This window comes from Conger conger, chromosome 3, assembly GCF_963514075.1.
Source record: "Conger conger chromosome 3, fConCon1.1, whole genome shotgun sequence".
Classification (NCBI taxonomy): Eukaryota; Metazoa; Chordata; class Actinopteri; order Anguilliformes; family Congridae; genus Conger; species Conger conger.
This window is the reverse complement of record NC_083762.1, coordinates 40,783,285-40,804,243: the sequence shown is the minus strand read 5'-3', so window position 1 is coordinate 40,804,243 and position 20,959 is coordinate 40,783,285. Positions and strand designations below refer to the sequence as shown.

Genomic DNA, 20,959 nt, shown 5'->3' with positions numbered 1-20,959 from the left:
CTCCATACTCTCAATCCAATACCGAAGCCACCACAAATAACTCTACTATTTTTTGCTTTCTCCTCTTTTCATAATCTATGTTCCCTGCTCCCTCCACTCTTACTGCCAACAATTTCACATCCTATTTTGAAACCAAATTAATTGATTACGCCGACACATTCCCATGACCTGTTAGCTACTGTTCCTGCTAATCTCCATAGCCTCCCAGCCTTTTCTCCAGTTGATATCCTACAGCTCCTTCTGTAGTGTCCCACTCTTCCACTTCTGCCATCTTTTACATTACATTATTGGCATTTGGCAGTCACTCTTATCCAGAGCGACGTACAGTTGATTAGACTAAGCAGTGCAAGGTTAAGGGCCTTGCTTAAGGGCCTTATTGTGGCTACACCGGGATTAGAACCGCCAACCTTGCTTGTCCCAGTCATGTACCTTAACCACTATGCTACAGGCCACCCTCTTTGCCGTGGTCAAATCTTCAGAGATGCTTGTGTCCTAGTGAAGTCAAACAGTCCTGAGTAACACCCTCAAACTAAACTTTGGCTTTTATCCAAAAACCTTTGACTGGTATCCCTACTATCTTTGCTCTATAAATCCCTTTAATGAGTTATTCATAATTTAATAATGTACTGCTACCTAGAACAGGTATACTCAAATCTAGCCCTTGAGGCCAGTTGTGCTGCTGGATTTATTTTCTTCCTGAAAGTTAATTAATCCATTAATGCCACAGATTGTGGGAGGAAACCAGAGTACCTGGTAGAAACCCACATGGACACAGGGCGAATATGAAAAAACCTTGCAGAAAGGCCCCTGCTGAGATTCAAACCGGGACAACCGTGCTCTCCATTGCACCAGTTAATTGCTGGGTACACCATTATTCTGACTACAAATCAAAACTGAGCTGGTAATGTTTGTGGCTATGCCACTCGCTATGGGGTAGTATACAATTTTCTGTGAAATGGAGAGAAGATAAGACTTTAGAGTTTTTTGTTCTTGCCAGTTTTCTCAAAAGACCGTTCGGATATTTTCCAGACGGATGATGCAACCATGTGTGCTTGAAATCTTTATTGGGTGGTTTATAGAAGTGTGCCCCTTATCAGACCCTCGAAAGGAAACCAGACTGTGTTTACCTTTGTCAAGGTTCACCCACATCATTCTGTTGCCTCTGCGGGTTTCCCCCAGAGCTACTGAGTTCAGATTATGTAAACCTCAGGCCTTCTATATACAGTGTGATCATGTTTGGTCTGTTCGAATGCTGATATCATGGGGAATAAGTTGCTGATGGACATGATGGGGAGTACTGGAAATGTTCACTGGGTTTGTTAGACAGGTAAGGAATAATCCAAGATGAGGTCACCTCAGAGTGGATTATTCTGCTTATACCATGGTCTTTTACCAAATATTAAAATATAAACAGTGGTAGTTAATATTTTGGGGCAATTCTCCCTCAAAATAAAACTTTTTTTGCTGGCACTAACTACTTCAAGCACTTCAATGACTACTGTTTCAGCATGTTGCGATGGTTTAAATTCTGCTCAAAATAGAGAAGCTAGCCAGACTGCCACTCCTGGCTTAAATTGGTTTCTTATTAGTAATTCCTGGTGCACCGTACGTTTTTTCATACCAGTGTCCCAAATGCCTATTCACAATTTCACAGAAAAGTTTTTAAATGCCAAAATTGCCTTTGGCCACACATTACACTACTATAACACAATTTAACCAACACAGCCAGCTTCTCTACTCTCTGTGTTCTTGATAGCTAGTCACTAAAGGAAAGGATTATAGGTAATCTGTTTGCAAATAACCATTTCAGGATGTCACATAGCTAGCTACCGAAACATTAGAGAGCTTACGACTATTAATATCTCAACATTACTGCAGTTCACAAAACCATTTACTTTTTTTGTACATTTACTACATTAAATGCAAATAGCTTTATTGGCATGAGAAAGTCGTGGTCAATTAAAAAACATTCTCACTCATCATATCACACTGCTGGCTTTGGGTCTCTCCTTGTAGCAAACCAAAATTGGCGTATTGATTTAGAATGGTGATTGACACTGGTTATCAATGTACAGTGCAGTCTGTATGTATTTGGACAGTGGTACAATTTATGTTCTTTTGGTTCTGTAGTCCAACACATTGGATTGGAAATGACGGTCACCTTTAATTATTTGAGGGGATTTGCTGCCATATTGGGTAATCCATGTAGGATCACCCAATATGTTCTTATAGTTCGTATATTTTAGGAGACCAAAAGTAAGGTGGCTTCTCAGCTCAGTTTCTATTTAGTCAGGTGTATTTATTCGCTTTCTTAGTGCAGGTACAGTATAAGGAAGGCTTGATTCTAGGCTTTTGATTGCCTTTGATTAGTTTTTCTTCTAATTTGTTTTATTTGTTTTTCTTCTAATCAGTGGTATCACAGTTAAAATGTATAATGTTTTATTTTTTTCTGAGGACAGAATGCATTTGATAAACAAGCTTAATTTAATTCTGCTCATTTTCTTGGAAATAATTCTGGTGGGCACTGTATGCAGCGCAGAGCTTTTATTTCTTCCCCATTTTCTGATTAAAAGATTCTTCTATCATCAATTGAGGTGGACTCCAAAACATACGAACAATGAATGTTTTTCATGGTTCAGGCAAGAACATTTTCTGCCGGTATATAAATGTGTGACACGGGCCTTTGTGGATGTTTTGCATGCAAATGGATAATTGCTAAGAAACTCAAGTACGGGCTGCACTTAAGTTAGTTAAGTGAACATGTTTCTGCTGGGATCAATAACGTGGCAGAGGCCCCTTGGGCACCCTCTTAGACACCGCCTTCTTTGCAGCGAGCCAATCTTGCCTCGATGTCCTCACTGTCAGCACTGCTGGGAGCAGGTGCTTAAATTATGTGATCTGACACAGCTGTCCTTCTCTTCCCCTCTTCTGGAGAGTAGGGAGGAGGAGGAGATATAGCCAGGACGCACCTTTTATCCAAAGCAACTTACAGTTGATTAGACTAAGAAGGGGAAAATTCCCCCTGGAGCAATGTGGGGTTAAGGGCCTTGCTCAAAGGACCAAAAGTTGTGTGGATCTTATCGTGACTACACTGGTGCTTGAACCACCAACCTTCTGAGTCCCAGTCATGTACCTTAACCACTAGGCCCAGGCTCCCCCAGTTGTTATTTTTGATTGCAGATATACTGTCTCTTTTTAATGCCTTTATTCAGCTCTCAGAAAATGGCATGGAAATTTCTGGCTTTTTACTTACCTTTAGTCATCAGTGGTTTTGCCATTTTTTTATGTTTTTTATGAAATGTGTTTTTCCGCACAAAAAAAGTTGGGAGGCAAGCACCAAGCCAAAAAAATATACCCTCCGGTGTGTTTCTTTTTTCCCCTCTGTTAACTGCAACCATTTCCACACATGCGAGTCCCTGCTCTGAATATGACTCATCTGGAGCGGTGGCAGTGAGGACAGAACACACAAGTAGTCAGTGGCCTGTACTACAGATTTATGACGCATTACAGGATTCTCCCTTGGTGCCTTTAAAATCATCAAAATGTTTATTCTTAAAGACATTTTTAATGTATCTATTTTATGTATCTTCGACTGCGCTCGGCATTACACACCTATGGCATTCCCTGGAATGTCTCTTTATCCATCCTTTGCTCGAGTCTCTTACCATTTCTAAGGTTATAGAATAGAGGTCTTGTGTCTTTTCTTTATGACAAGCTGAATACTGCTATAGTAAGTAGCTTGGTGTGGAATAGGGAACTCGATTCTTTGGATGTGAAGCCTAAATGGGACAGGATTTGGGTTAATGTATTTACATCTCCAAGAATCTTGCACATCAGGTTATACATTTCACAAATGTATATCACTCCGTTTCGGGCCCGTCAGATTAAACTTCAAAATGAAAACTTGCAAGATTTGTGACACCGGGAAATTAGGTAACTTTGTGCATATGGGAATGCCCCATTATAGCTTACTTTTGGAAGAAAATTGGCTGGCTGGCCATTTAAATAGTTACATTCTTTTATGTCCAGTAATGCTCCTTCTTGGTGGTGATTCCCAAATTAATTGATATGTACAGCAGAGATGTCTCTTTATGGCAGGTTTGACAGCGGCAAAAAAACCCAAAAACTATTCCTAAGGCTGGTTTGAAGCCAAACTTGATATGAAGTCTGTGTGGCTCTGTTATTATCTTGACATTCTTATCCATGAAAACTGCCAGACTACACAGAGCCTCAATGCCAACTTTGAATAATTGGTGTAAAGTGGTAGACTTTATTAAAAATGGAATGTAACTCAATGTGTCATCGAATGTTTGTGATGTGTATGCTTGCTTGCAAATGATTATATACTTTTTTGGGAGGTGTGTCATTTAAATTTTCTCTCTATGTAATTTCCTCCTTGTGTAAGTGTCATTTTGTTTTTTTTAAGTTTAATGAAAATATATTCACAAAAAAAAGTTAATTCTTTTAACTGGTGAGAGTGAATGAATGTGTCATGCTGGTATTGTTTAGTTTTCCTTTGGAACAAAAGAAACAACCATTGTACTTTATTTTCTGTCATGATATTCTGCATGTGTTACTTGATATTTTTTATAATAATTATAACAATAGTATATAATTTTCTGTTCCTGTAAAATGGTAAAGCATATGTAAATCCCATGAAATGGAAGTTGATTGTCTGTGCTTTTGGCTCATATCAAATATCATGCTACTGTTCCCATTCTTTTGGAGGGAAACGCACACGCGCGCACACACACACACACACACACAGTGGACAGTGACACGATTTTTGTTGTTTTTGACACTACTCCAACACATTGGATTTGAAGTGAAACAATGAATAAAGGTTAGAGACTGGGAGTTTTGATTTAAGTTGATTTACACCCATTTCCAGTGATCCATGTAAGAATTACAACCCTTTTATGCACAGTCTTTCCCATTTTAGGGTACCAAATGTAATTGGGCAAATGGACAATTTTTTATAAGATCATCATATTTAGTACTAGGTTGCAAATCATCTGCATTCGATGACTGCCTGAAGATAATGGGTATCTTCCTTTTACTGCAGCCATTTTCAGTTCCTGTTTGTTTCAGGAGAGTTTTGTTTCAGCAAGTGTATTCAGGTTGGGTGATTGATTGGCCAGTCAAGAACATTCTAGTTTCTGGCCCTGAAAAAGTCCTTTGTTGCTTTAGCAGTGTGTTTGGGGTTACTGTTCTGCTGCAAGGTGAAGTACCACATTTTGCGGCACTTGGTCGCATCTGAGCAGATGAGGTGTTTATGTACACTTCAGAATTAATCCTGCAACAGCAGTCTCATCATCACTGCAGAGAAGTGAATAAGTTTCTGTGGCAGCAGTACATGCCCAAGCCATAACACTACATCAACCTGGTTTCAAAAATGAGGGGTGGTGCTTTGGATAATGAGCAGTTCCTTTCTTTCTCCACACTTTTCTCCTTCCGTCACTTTGGTACAGGTTAATACTGATCTTCTCTATCCATAAGAGTTTGTTCCTGAATTCTGCAGTACATTTCTACTTGAATGTACTTTTAAACTAAATTTAACCAGGCTGTTCTGTTCTTGCAGCTGCCCTCTGAGGTTGTGCTAGTGTAGGCTTTGCTTGATGGTCCTCTTGGACATGCCCCTTTGATCTATTCGACCATTCAAATATATATATATATATATATATATATATATATATATATATTTGAAAGTGGTCAGCCAATGCAGTGGTCTTCTGTGGACTACCAGGTATGTTCTATTGCAGAGCTCACCAGTGCCATTTTGCTTTCTAACACAATTTCCAACAGTTGATTTTATTACACTTTTTTATGCAGTGTTTTGGCTGTGATTTGGTTGTGTAGTCTATTTATTTATATTTTCACCCTATGGTGGCTGGCTTTTCTGACTTCTTTTGTCATCACACTTGTCCTAAATTAAAGTGCTACATCTTAAATTGATATTTCCTGCACACTCTCGAGTCTCAGTTGCTGTCCTTCCAAAGGGCTGACCGATTTATTTACTTGTCCAAACCCTCTCAGAAGAGATCCAAGGTGGCATCCGTGCATGACGTCTTCTAGCAGATGGCATGTAGGTCTGTTGTTCATCGTTTTATCAAATTCTGTCACTGTCAAGTTGCGTTGTCTTCTGGCTTGTAAACGAACTGGTAGTGTGTTTCGGCATATTTTAATGTCGAAGTAGAGGAGAGCAGGGTAAGTCATTCTCCAGAACAAGAGGAAATGTCTCAAAAATGTAATAGCCATTTCGTGTGAATCAACTTCCTGTTCACATGTGGGCAAAGTCACAGCAATCTGCGGTGTTTTCTTATTTTTCACCTTCAAAAGTAAAAAAAAAAAAAAAAAGGCACTAATTATTTTTAGGTATGCAATGATTGTTCAATATTTTGAGAATTAAGTGTCTTTTCATACTTTAGCTGCAGTCCTATGTTAAGCTGACCTTGAGATATAGCCCTAATTAGCACTTGTTAGTTTGGAGCAAGTTGTCTCCGTGACTTTGGGGAAAGTTGACAACTTTTCCACATTTTAAATTGACTCCTAGAATTTGCTCAAAAAAACAAGGTGATATTCTATAATCAGCATGTCGATTATATGATTCTTGTAATGTTATTGTAAATGTGCTAATGTTATTATATATTCATATAGTTTAGAACCGCAATCATATTCCTGGACTACACAAGACAGTCCAACTAGCAAATGCTTGTACCCAAGGTCAGGCCAGAACAGTGAGTCTGACTCTGAAGAGTTAGATAGGTCAGATATACAGTAGACTACAACTGCCACATGCCACACTGTTCTGCTGTGATGACGAAAAAATGACTTTGCTTGTGTTCTTATTTGTTGAAAAATACAATGTGACAACTTACCTCGCATGATGTACTCTTACCAACTAATGGGGTAAGTTGTCACAAGTGTACACCCTCTACTTAACTGTCTATAACTCAGTTCTGAAATGGGATGTGAAGATGTAATGAATGAAATTAATGTAATGAAAATATGTGCCTGAGATTTCGTTCTTTCATTTGGTATGACATTTATTCCATTGTGATGTATTTTACCAAGTAAATTTTAAAAAGGTAGAAAGGTAAGTGTTCCATATTCCTGCTTATTCCTCATACAGTGAATGCACTTCGATTGGCTACATTCAATTGGTATATTCTGTCAGTGTTAATGAATCACAAGCTTTATCAAGTCCAACCCCCCATCCCCAAAGTCTTACTTTTGATTCTGAACCTGGGATATATGGCTTTTTAGAGAGAGATAATGGAACAAAGATTATTGTGATGGATCGCTTACCTTCCTTGTAAAAGAAAGCACTAGAGAAACAAATAATGGAAGACTGATGTCAAATACATCCAAAAATACCCAAGGTACACTTACTAGTTTGAGGTTTAAAAGGCCTTAATTCACATGGCTTTTCCAAGAGAAAGTTTAACCCCTTATTCTCACCGGCCCACGGCTGTTAAAACTTACAGTTCAATCTGTATAACCTATTTTACGATACCATTGTTTTAATGACAACAGTTCCTTATTTTGTAACATGTGGGTGGCAAAACGAGCAAGAAACCCCAAAAATTTCTGCATTTGGGACATCCATATACTACACAAAATAAGGTAATGTCAGTGTCCTTTTCACGGAAAGCATCCAGCGAAACAAACTGCATAATAATGCAATTCTAAAAACGGAGTCTCCAAATGTCCTTTTTGGAAAACTGCCTAGACACTGCTTAGAAAAAACAATGCAGAATGCTCATTTTTGGAGATATTGTCATCAAATTTGAAAAGGGATTTGTCCAGTGTTTTGGCGGTTGCTCTGTTGTATTTCTAACCGTGCCAGGCACCACCACAATAAGCTATATCCACTCAAATACATAAAATCTTTTCAGTGAGAAAAACAGCTTCTGTAACTTTCTTCTAGTAATGTTTAGAGTAATTCTGACTGTTGGAAAACAAACCCCAAAGGGTTACCTTTCAGGGTTATGACTGTAGTCAAACGGGTTCAGGACTAGTAACCATTTTAATTTGGGTATGTAATTTTCAAGCATGTGTCAAGAAAAGGGGTGATACTTAAGGGGTTGAAAGATAGAACAGCGTCTTTCATTTCAGTTTTTTATAGAAGAGGAGTGTTCTCTCCCTTCATCCCACCATTGCAGAGATCAGTCATTTTCCTCATGATTGACACTTGTGACAAGAATGTGCTCTATTCTGACTTGACTTGCACCCATGTGTTTCACAAGCTTAGTTTTATTCTGCCAGTGGTTTCTTATCAACCCCCTCCAGATGGGACAATATTTTCTTGTGCATGGGGAGGTTATCTTTTATTTTTCAAATGTCAGCCATTAAATCAACCTTTTTTTCTTTCTTTTTTTCAGTGCATCATGGGTTACCCACCAACATGATTATTCTATCTGGGTTACTCTTGTCTGAAGTCTCCTGTATATATAAAAATAATAATATACACTTACCAAGCGCTTTATTATGAACATTTTAACTTTATTACACCTACTCATTAATGTGATTATCTAATCAGCCAATTGTGTGGCAGCAGCGCAATGCATACACTCATGTAGATACGGGTCAGGAGCTTCAGTTAATATTCACATCAACCATCAGAATGGTGGAAAAATGTGATCTAAGTGACTTTGACCGTTGAATGATTGTTGGTGGCAAACAGGGTGCAAAGAATGGTGCAAAATAAATAAATAAAATAAATGACAGAAACGCCTTGTTAATGAGAGATGTCGGAGGAGAATGGTCAAAGCTGAGGAGAATGGTCAAAGCTGACAGGAAGGTGACAGTAACACAAATAACCACACATTACAACAGTGGTATGCAGAAGAGCATCTCTGAACACACAACACTTCATAATTCTAGTGGATAGGCTAATCCACTCTATTAGTAGAGGTCTAAAAAAAATAAGTCTGATAAATACATAATAAAGTGCTCGGTGAGTATATACACAGTACTGTGCAGAAGTCTTAGGCACCCTAGACTAACGACCTCCCTGCTGATTGTCCTGCAGTTCTATATCTCAGAGAAGTGATGCAGTTTTAACGTGTGGTCACAAAAAATATTCATGCCAAAATACTAAAATGTAATTTCATTTCATTATATTTGAAAGATTCTTATTTGTACAGAATGTTATACAGGTGCCTAAGACTTCTACACAGTACTGTATATATGTGTATAAGTATCTATATATATGTATATATGTATATATATATCTATATACATATACATATATATGTATATATGCATATATATATATATATCTATATATATATATATATATATATATATATATATATAGTTGTGCTTAAAAGTTTACATATTCTTGTAAAGAACATGTATATCATGGCAGTCTTGAGTTCCCAATGACTGTTGGGACTGTTGTGATGGAATGTTTGGAGCACAAAGTCACCAGCTGTAGTCAATCAAATCACTCACAAGAAGTTGAGGACATGCCACAAAGCAAATTTGACACAACTTTCTACCTCATCAAAATTGATCATTGAAGTTGCCGTATATTTTTGACCCAGCAGATGCTCTCATATTTCAAGAAGACCTATACTAAATGTATAAATGCATGAATCACCAAAAACATTCATGCATTTATACATTTAGTATAGGTCTTCTTGAAATATGAGAGCATCTGCTGGGTCAAAAATATACGGCAACTTCAATGATCAATTTTGATGAGGTAGAAAGTTGTGTCAAATTTGCTTTGTGGCATGTCCTCAACTTCTTGTGAGTGATTTGATTGACTACAGCTGGTGACTTTGCTGAGCTGATTTAAATAGGGCTCGTTTGATACACTCATTAGACTCAGCCACAAACACAACAATGGGAAAGTCTTAAGGAGCTCAGCACGGCTCTGAAAAAGCAAATCATTGATTTGAACAAGTCCGGAAAGTCACTTGGAGCCATTTCAAAGCAGCTACAGGTCCCAAGATCAACTGTGCAAACAATTGTTTGTAAGTATAAAGTGCATGGCATAGTTGTGTCTGTGCTCAGGGAAAGATGTACCAGCTTGTATATAACCGAGAATAAACACTATAAAAATATTAATAATCTCCTCATTTATACAGACTCTTGAAATATAGTCTTGCTGTAGAAGTTTGTTTTGAGTTCTATGAAGGGTATTTTCTTACTCTATACCAGGAACCCCCGAATACCCTTTACCTGTCATTGTAAACCAGCAGGTCTATTGCTATAAATATCTAAAATATCCTTTCCTACTCATAAAAACTGTCTAGGCCAATCGATAAGAAACACTAAAACTGAACTCATATAAAAGATCCATAGGAAGTTAACCATCCCTTTAATATGAAGTGTTAATTTATAATGTGCAGGTTATTTTATATCGATCTACTCCAAAAAGTCAGTTAAAAAAATAACCTGCTTGGTAAAACGTCATCTTTTGAAATGTGGCCTACTTGTCCTATGATGTTGATGAATGTGTAGTGCGGTTTGTCAGAAGCAGCTGCTGCAGCTCTGGTGCAAGTGAAAAGTTTACTGCCGCTGCAAAGTAAAATGTGTCCAGTGTGACCGATTGATTGTACTCTGGACCCACAGAACACAAAAATGCACTCCAAATGTAATTATGAGATATTTATTAATGGGAAGAATTGGTTGAGGGTACATCTGTTACAGGAATTATACATTGATGGCAGTGTACCCATGACAAGGCTTATAATGGGAATACTGTACAAGCGGTAAATGGCCTATAGCAATCTCATCCAAAAAGGACCAGTGTGGATGCTGGTTTTTGTTGTAGATCAGCACTAAGACACCTTGAATCCCTTATTGGCCCTTTTTGGATAAGATTGAACACTGCTATCCTATAGTAATAATGCATTTGGCAATATATTGTAAGTATATTTTGAACATATACCATGGCATATTGCAGCAGGAATGTTGGCAAAAAGAAGCGTGCCAAAAACCAATTTTAACTTGGCTATGACACGGTTTTGTATGTGGAATAAAAACTTTGAATCAGTATTTGGCTACTTAGCGTTTTCTAAACCCGTTGAAGGTTGCCAGTTACAGTAGCTAGTTTTTTCGTTTGGGACACTTTTTCTTTCTTTTTTTTTTTTTGCTCCAACCACAGAACTCCAATGTTTTTATCAAGTGCACTCCTGGGGAAAAACAAAAAAAAGTAAATGAAAGAATGATGAACCCACTGAACAACTTTTGGTTTGGGAGAACCTTAAATTTTGCAATGGTTATTTACAGTGACTCAATTTAAAGATTAACATTTGGATTTTGGATTTCCTGATCTAGAATAAATAAATTCTATGAACAACATAGGCAACACCTATTAAATTGAACATGTTATGCTGAATTGTATCACATCTGAACTGATGTGAGCTAAATGAATGTTGAATCCTCCTACACTGCTCTAGAGTAATATGGTGCTGTCATATTTGCATGAACTGGGATATTTATCTCTGGTGTAATGAGTGCTAAGAGTTTTTTTGCATTTGGGAGGCTAACAGGAAGAGCTCAAGCATTGCCTCCTGTTTCCCCACATCTCTAAGTAGTTCAGCAGTTCACCTCGTTTACCACAATCATTTAATCCATTCGTAAAGCCATTTGTCAACTGATGACTTATGACAGAATAAGCATTTGACGGCCACCTCATGTTTAGATCTGCTCGGCAAATGTAATCCTGTTGCATCATTTCTCCTGCTGTCTCCTGGCAGCTGTCAATCAGATGAGAACTGTGGCTGTGGCTGTGCTGTGCGTGTTTGAGTGCAGGCTCACCTGGCTTTATTGGTGTGCAGATTTGGAGGCGGAGCACTGCCAAACGGACACAGCAGGAGCGTGGGCCTTGAAGCGTTTTTTTTTAGTGCACAGGATTGAGAGCCTTGTTTTGATGGTCAGCATCAGAAGTATTTGGTAGCCTGTGAGATCATGTCCTGTGATCGGTACAGACCGACTGGCATTCTTCCCCTATGTCCCATGATTCAGGGATACCATGACAGGACCAAAATGCGCTTGCGCTGAAAAAGTGTCGCCCAATTTCATGGTAATTACTGCTGCAGTTTTCCTGACGAGATGGAGCATTTATTAAGACTAATGACCCATTTCCACAATTGACAGATGCATCTCATTACACTAAATTACCTCATAGTGTCCGTCTTATTTACATTTAGTCATTTTCCAGATACTATGATCCAGAGCAACTTATGTGCATTACGGTACACATAAGAGTCAATCTATACACAATGTTAAAACGTATTGCTAATTAAATGAACAAAGCTAAATATACATACTACATATTGGGTATGGGAAAAGGTCCTGACCTGCCCTAAACTCCCTTCTTAATGGATGTGCATAGTGGCAGATTAACGATGAGTGGTGCTGAAAGGTATTGACTTGGGACAATTGTTCTGAAGGTCACATTGCCCCAAGACTTTGAGCGTCAGGGCAATGCTGCCATGTTGTCAAAGTACCGACAGCCGTGACAATATGCAGTATAACGGCACTCTCGCGTGATATTACTTAATTACAATTTAGTCACTTTATACATCATTTTAGCCAAAGAAAGACACTCTTAATTATTTTCATACATCTATCAAAATGTCAGGTACATTTCAAATGTCAAGTGAGTGCGTAAGGTTCATCTTCATATGTTTTAATGAGGAACTTGAACTTTGTATCCTTGTGGCCTTTTATTTGGCAGGCAAATACAAGTAAATCCATCGTCAAAGGGCATAGAATATACTATTTTGGAGAATATTTGTTCATGCTGATCCTTAACAAGCACTATGAACAAAAAAATTTGCATGATCGAGATATGCTTGAAAAGGTGTACATTTTTTCAATGATCATATTTTGTGTGACTGGCTGGGGCTTGGGATAAAGGGCTTTGTATAAAAATGAGTGCACATGGTCCACATTTCATGAAACACAGTAGCACTAAAGCAATAACAAATGCTTATCTGAAGACAGATATCTACATGTGCAGATGTAGAAGAAGCTTTTTTTTCCTCTGCAACCAATCGGGTCACAAAGAGGGTAGAGGTCATCTGTACAGTAACTCTACTCCACACTCATCTCCTTGGAGACTTAAATCCTGTGGTGCGAGATCCGCTGTATGTAGATTTATTTCATGGGGAAATTAAGCTCTGCATTTCCACAATCCTGCTTAGCGGATGTAAAATGATGTTTGTTTGATTTGTCTGGCTGCTGTTGTGCGCTAAAGCACCTCTGTGTCTGTAATTCCAATCGCCTTCCTCTCCAGATCCTGCAAAGCGCATCATTTGCTGCTGGTGCTAATGGCCTGGTTTTCTACGATGCCAATGTCTGATTACCAAAGCAATCAGCCACAGCTGTCATAAAGTCCTAGTTTTTATTGCCATTTAATACAGCAGTGTATTCCGTCTTACTCTTTCTCATTGTTTTTCCCAGTAATTAATCTTCTTAATCCTGGTTTACCGCCATGTCAGTGTTTGATAACCTAGTGCAATATAACACAATCTTTTGGGGTTTTGTTTTTGCTACATATTCATATTTGAATTCATACAAAAACAAACTGACAACTTGTTTACTGTATGTTAAGGTCAGAAGTCTGTTTATATGGCCTTTGCTCTTTAGTGAACAGGTTTTTCTGAATAATGCTAAAGGCCTGTCAGCACATTATATTTTATTGTGAACTCTCTTGTGTAATCGCGGTCATATGGACATTTCTTCATTTTTGCTGCAGTGTTTGATAGAAGTGTTGCTGTGCTGAATATCCGATGTTGTTGAAGGTGTTTGGTCTGCTGGGCTTTTGTGCGTGCTGATGGGTTTTTCAGATGCCTGCGAAGTTTAAGCCTTCAGTGCTGGAAAATCCATACTGTGCTGAATGGCCCAGAAAACCGAATGTTCTGGAAGCTTTTTAGGGATGGAATCCTTTCAAAGCAAAGGAAACGGAAAGCACCACAGAAAAGTTTAACTTAACCAGAAAAATATGTTGCCTCCTGCCGTTGTCGTCATTTTTTCATTGAGGATAGATGTTTTTTCCTTCCTCTCCGTTTTGTATTTGAACAAATATAAAACGGGTTAGGCCAACCGAGAATAAGCGGAATTTGTGACATGAAGTAAAATAAACACTTTCTTTCTGAAGCAGAAAACTAGTTCAGTGAGACTTGAAACATCACACGCTGTGGCTTGGCAGTTGGTGACCCGCAGGACTGAAGTGTGCTGGCCACCGTTCGGTTTAGTTGCTGGCAGAAGAGGAATGAAAAGTTTAAACTGTGTAGTGCTTTCTTTTTTCCTTTTTTTTTTGTTGAGGACTCCAATCTCCTCTCCCTCTCCTCGGCTGGCCTAACTCGAAATATCGAGGAGAGATGGCCTGGGTGTTACGGCTTCCTGTGGAACTGGTGGAGCTAAACATCTCCAGAACTGGCGCTCCATTTACTCTGTCTCTGCGGTAGGCTTTACCCTTGGGGTAGCAGGGTGGGGGAGCAGCAGCCAGGAGAGCTGTTACTATCCCAGCAGCAGCTCTGTCCTTGCCTCAAGGGGCTGAGAACTGGGGAGAAGAGGCAGGAGGAGGCATGGCCTCCCTGCTTCAAACCGCAGGAGTCCTGAGAGAAGGGCCTCGTGCTGTGCAATCTCTGACTGGCAGGCAGCAGCACACTGAGGCTCCTCGCATCTCAGTATGTTTAGAGAAGTGGAGTGTGCTACCCACTGTGTCATGCATTGGCCCTGTGTGGGGAGGCATGAAGGGAAGGAGTGTGCCTGTGTGTTTGTGTGTGTGTGTGTGTGTGTGTGTGTGTGTGTGTGTGTGTTTGTGTGTGTCTCTGTGTCTGTGTCTGTGTGTTTGTGTGTGTCTCTGTGTCTGTGTCTGTCTGTCTGTCTGTGTGTATGTGTGTCTGTGTGTGTGTGCCTGTCTGTGTGTTTGTGTGTGTCTCTGTGTGTGTGTGTGTGTGTGTGTGTGTGTGTGTGTGTGTGTGTGTGCCTGTCTGTGTGTGTCTGTCTGTGTGTGTCTGTGTGTGCCCGCATTAGAGTGTGTGTGCGCATGTGCCTGTGTGTGCGTGTCTGTTGTTGGAATTGAGAATTGAGAAACACCCCAGGGCTTGAATCACCAACCCTCAGGGTCCCAGTCACGTACCTAGGCTACGGGCCGCCCCATAGGCTGAAATAGTTGTGAAATTACAAGTAAAGTGGCTGGCTGATGTCACTACGATTGAGCGACATTGATACAGTACTTCAGAGCTCGGCTCCAAAACCCGCTGCTCTCATTACGCTCCTTTTCATCACCACAATCATCATTAGCAATTTACGCATCATTGTATTCTGACTCTATTTTTTCCTCCTCTTTTTCCGCAGGAGCTCCAGTTTGAACGGTTGACGAGAGAGCTGGAGGTGGAGCGGCAGATTGTGGCCAGCCAGCTGGAACGCTGCCGGCTTGGGTCAGAGTCGCCTGGTGCTGCCAGTGGCAGGTATAGAACCACAGAATCATACCCACCACCTGCAGCTCTGTGCCATATGCTTATCACCACCTGGCAACCGTCATGTTGTGCTGTTTGGAGTAATAATGTATCTGAAATAAAGGGACTCAATTTTTTAATGGTGTTAAAGGCAGTACATGGCGTGTCAGTACTGCTGCGCGTTAAAATGGCTGGCCTCAGAAATTGGTGCGCACAGCTATAATTTTTTTGTCATTCGAGAGCGATGAAGTTGGCGGAGGTGGTATTTTCTCCCCCGGGGGAACAGATTGAATTCAAATCCAATGCATCCATGCAGCCCTTTCATTTGAAATAGATTTTTTTTTCTTTACAACACTCTTTATTGCTGGTGTAATGGTGGACAGACGTAGGGGGAATATGTTTGTTTAAACGGTGGGGTCTGATGTGACGTAGTACATACAGTATATTGAGGGGCCATACCAACCCTGCTTATTTTTCAGATTCTTCACTGGCTTGTGTGGAGGCGTAGCTCTTCACGCTCCACCGACTCCACTTCATACAAATCTGTCTGCCTACAGCCTCAGAGATGCATGTTAGGCAGCATTTAGTCGAAATTGGCAGGCTTTTCCCTTAGGTTGCCCGCCTTTGTTTCATCCATTTAACCAACACTATTGCTCTATTTGAGCTATTTGAGCTATTTGACCCTGATGTGAATAGAGTTTGCTTATTTCTTTAAATTTTTTCAAATGTGTATTTTATTCAAATGCATCATAAAATAATAATAAAATGAAAAATAAATCAAATAAAATGTGCCCTTTGATTACGTTCCATATCTGGGGCCTGTAGAAGTTTCTGGAACTGTAGAAGTTTCCGGTAACACTATTTTACAGCCCGTTAATTGCATAGTACTTGTGTAATTATTAGTTGAGTACTTTGATTTCAGTGTAGAGTACTATGAAACAAAGTCAGTCAGTACCATATCCATAAAAGTACCTTTTACAAAGTTTCATAGTACTTACCTCTGAAATCAAAATAGTTCTGAATAAGTACTTGGTATTTACCTGGTACTATAATTAAAGGTACAATAGGTAAGATTTTTGTGTTAAAACATTGTTACAAGACCATTGTAGATCTTTCTATCATTGAAAAAGGCTCACTGACATGTTGACTCTGCTTGTGTTTATAGTCTGATTGTTTGTGTGTAGCTGCCCAAATTGCACTCCAGACAAGTGATCACTGAAACTCTGTATACTATTGCTTGTTATCCAAGCGAAGACTACATATCTAGTTATAAAACAATACCAGTTTGCTATCAGTAGTAACAAGCAAATTAGCTATAGTTAGTTTGACGAATTTACAAATATCCACCTGAGGCAATACAAACATAGTAGCGATAGTAGGGTTATGCCTCAGGTGAATATTTGTCAATTTGAGAAGCTAACTAGCCATAGCTAATTTGCTTGTTTTTACTGATAGCAAACTGCTATTTTTTCCTCACAAGATAAGCAATAGTATACCGAGTTTCAGTGATCGCTTGTCTGGAGTGCAATTTGGGCAGCTACGCATTCCTTTCATCTCTTTACATTTCATAAAGTCACTTGCTCGGTGAACATTTTCGTACTAGAACACTTTCCAACAGTGCACGAGAACACTGAACTGTATAATAAAGATTTATATTACGCATTATATTCATAGACTGTGGGAAGGATAAACAGGGTTCTGGTTTGAGTTTGTTTGTTGTTGCAATTCCTCTCTTGACTGTTAGGAGTCCAAAATTACCTATTGTACCTTTAATGGCTGTAAAATAAAGCATTACCAAGTTTCCTCACATTTTGTAACCTGTAGTTCCGTTCTCCCTAAACCTCTGGTTATACAATCACCCCATTGCAGTGCATTACATTAAATGTAGGTAAAAAATACTTTTTTGACAAAATATCTCATTTTAAACTAAAATGACAGTGATTGTTTTCTAGTTTTCAATGTGCTGAACTGAAAAGGGACTATATCACAGTAAGTTAGAACTAGGCCCATTCATTCTCTGCTGGACAAAAACAATTGGAAACATCTTCTGATTGTCTTAGTTTTTGTTGAATTTAACTTTACCACGCTTTGTGTCTCTGTCCACGTCGCTATCGCTTATTTCAGCTGCATCTGCCCTTGTTCACAGAGGTGCTAAATGATATTCATTGAGTGTGATTCTCTGTTTCTTTTTGTCATTTCTTCAGCCTCAGAAGGGAAAGCAAAAGTGATTTTATCAAAGAGTTGAGACCCACTTACAGCAGCGGTGATTTTGTATTTTATTGATACTAATGCATGCCTAACATAAATCAAGTTTTATTATAACTATTGCATTTTCTTTCATTTTTCGTGCCACAGCTTTCTTATTTCATTATCCATTGCCTGCAAAATGATTCACTTAATTTGCAGTTAATTAAAACAATTTTGGGTAATTTTAGCACTGAAATCAGGAGATTTGGAATTTCCTTTTTTTTTTGACTGAGGATATCCTGATATTTAAAGGATAGTTCACTTGTGTTTTTCATATTTCAGTATTTCATGTATGTTTTTTAATAGCTCCAGTGCAGTGAATGATAACTTAATTTTTTAAAGATATTTTTAAGGGCTTTTTCAGCTTTATTGGACAGTACAGTATAGAGAAGCAGGAATAATGGGAATGAGAGAGAGAGGGATGGGTATGTGGCAAATGTCGGGCGGCCGGATTCGAACCACCGGTGCCACGGCTCGCAAATGAGCATGTGGATGGAGCTCTACAGGCTACACCACCGAGACACTCATGAAGGATATCTGAGATACTCACAGAAGTTGATGACCAGTCAGATTTATAATGGCTATACATAGATTTATAGTCTAAAACGTAAGAAAATACAGTTTGTGTAAGACCAGAGCCGCTTGTGTTTTCCGCAGGCTATACATACAGTGCCTTCTGAAAGTATGGTAACGTTTTTTTTTTTGTTTATTATTTTTGCATTTGGATTTGAGATTAATAGAGGAATATGAGGAAACAGGCAGGTTAGCTGCTGCTCAGTAGTGTCTAGTCTTGCTTTTAGTTTTCATCTTGGGCGATTGCATTTGGAGTCAGTCATGTACTATCATGAAGACCAGAGAACTAACTATGGCTGAAGGATTGCACAGAAGCTGAGTATATCAACAGTTTGGAAGGTCAGGAAAAAGAAAGAAACCACTGGTAGACTGGTAGACATAAACATTGTACAGGTTGGTCAAGGAATATGCCTAAACAATGTTCAACATCACCAGTAGTCCCTAGGGGCGACATGGCTCAGGCAGTAAGAGCAGTCGTCTGGCAGTTGGAGGGTTGCCGGTTCGATCCCCCGCCCGGGCTGTGTCGAAGTGTCCCTGAGCAAGACACCTAACCCCCAAATGCTCCTGACGAGCTGGTCGGTACCTTGCATGGCAGCCAATCGCCATCGGTGTGTGAGTGTGTGTGTGTGTGTGAGTGTGTGAGTGTGTGAGTGTGTGTGTGTGTGTGTGTGTGTGTGTGTGTGTGTGAGTGTGTGTGTGTGTGAGTGTGTGTGTGTGTGTGTGAGTGTGTGTGTGTGTGTGTGAGTGTGTGTGTGTGTGAGTGTGTGTGTGTGTGTGTGAGTGTGTGAGTGTGAGTGTGAGTGTGAGTGTGTGTGTGTGTGTGAATGAGAAGCATCAATTGAACAGCGCTTTGGATAAAGGCGCTATACAAATGCCAACCATTAACCATTAGATGGTGTAAATATCACAAGCTAATGCATGCAGAAGACTTTGAGAGCAGAATTATAGAGGCTACACTACAAGATACAAACCTCTCATTAGCAACAAGCGTTGAAAGGCCAGGCTAGAATTAGCCAAAACAGACAAGCCAGAAGAGTTCTGGAACAAAGTTTTATGGACAGATGAGACCAAAATAAACCTTAACCAAAGTGATGGAAAACTGAAAATGTTGAGAAAGGAAGGAATGATTGAGAAAGCATATTGCCTCGTCTGTGAAATATGGAGGCGGCAGTGTCATGGCTTGGGCATGTATAGCTGTTTCTAGAACAGGCTCACTCGTCTTTGTAATGGAGGATGGCAGCAGTAGGATGAATTAGGAAGTGTACAGACATATTTTGTCTGGCTATGTACAGAAAAAATTCCTCCAACCTCACTGCCCGCCCTTGACTACAGCTATCTAAGATGCATGCACCATCTGAAAAAATGGGTTGAAATAGGTTAAAATCAAAAGTTCAAATGTAATTTTAAGAAATAATAATAATCAGGTTGCTACTCATGTACAACCTCTGGAGATATAATGTAACATTGTACAGTCCTTTCTTGCTTTAGACCATGAATGTAAAACGTATACTAAAACTGAAATAATTGAACAAACTCTTTAACAGACATTGTTTTCTGAACTTAGACCCACAAGGGTGTATAATTTCATTAAATGTAGTCCACAGGAAGGATAGGAGATGATACGGCAGAAGTTGAAGACATGTCCTGGTGTGGCGACAGTGCAATGCTGGCTCGTTTGACTGTTGTTTGAATTCTGCTGACCCCTGCACAGGTTTAGGTGGAGGTGTGGTTTCAGCAAAACACCCCACAGGTTGTGACATTGTAGACCCTCTGTATCATTTGATACACAATATTGATACTATCACTGACCTTCTGTGACTAGTGGTGACTAGAAATGTCATTTGTGGTTATACTTCATTTTAGTCCTTAAATTAAAATAGTCATGGTAACGATTTCCCAGCATATAAAAAGCCCTTATTAGATGCTGGGAAATGTATAAATGGAGGAATGTGATTGAATTCACTTAGTTGCAAGTGTGCTTGTTTTGAAGGAGGATGAATTATTTGTGCTGAGTATTTAAAAGCACACTATAAATAAAATGTACTGTATATAATATAACTGACCATTTTAAGTAATTGGATAAGAAACATTTTTAATGCTTATAGATTTAGTTTTTCTTCATTCTCTGAGGTTGCATGAGTGCTACCTTTTTATTACTTCCTCCAAACATGAATAACAATAGGCATTTTTATTTGCATAGTGCACCAGAGATGCTGTCACTGTGACTATATACAGTACACACACACACACACACACACACACACACACACACACTCAGTGACCACAATAAGGGGCCTGATGTGTGCCAAGAAAACATTCCCTGCACCATTACACCGCTACCACCAGTCTGAACCGTTGACACAAGACAGAATGGGTCCATGGATTCATGTTTTTTTCCCCTCCAAATTCTGACCCTACCATCTGCATGTCACAGCAGAAATCCAGATTTGTCAGACCAGCGAACATTTTTCAAATCTTCAACTGTCCAGTTTTGGTGAGCCTGTGCCAACTGTAGCCTCCGTTTTTTCCCCTTAGCTGACAGGAATGGACACTGGACACTGGTTTTGTGCTGGTGTAGCCCATCCAGGTTTGATGGGTTGTGATTTCAGAGATTCCCTTTTGCATACCACTGTTGTGCCGCACAGTTATCTTAGGTACTGTCGCCTTCCTGTCTGAAGTCTGTCCATTCTCCTCTAACCTCTCATTAC

At 39.4% G+C, this 20,959-nt stretch overlaps 1 protein-coding gene across 2 annotated transcripts in view; it reads left to right on the top strand.

Moving 5' to 3' along the window:
* LOC133124012 (plakophilin-4-like) overlaps positions 1 to 20,959 on the top strand; it is a 131,198-nt gene that overhangs the window by 41,992 nt on the left and 68,247 nt on the right. For both annotated transcript variants that reach the window (XM_061234811.1, XM_061234812.1), the window contains exon 3: positions 15,331 to 15,443. In XM_061234811.1, the coding sequence (XP_061090795.1) occupies positions 15,331 to 15,443 (113 nt within the window). The remainder of the gene's footprint in view (positions 1 to 15,330; positions 15,444 to 20,959) is intronic.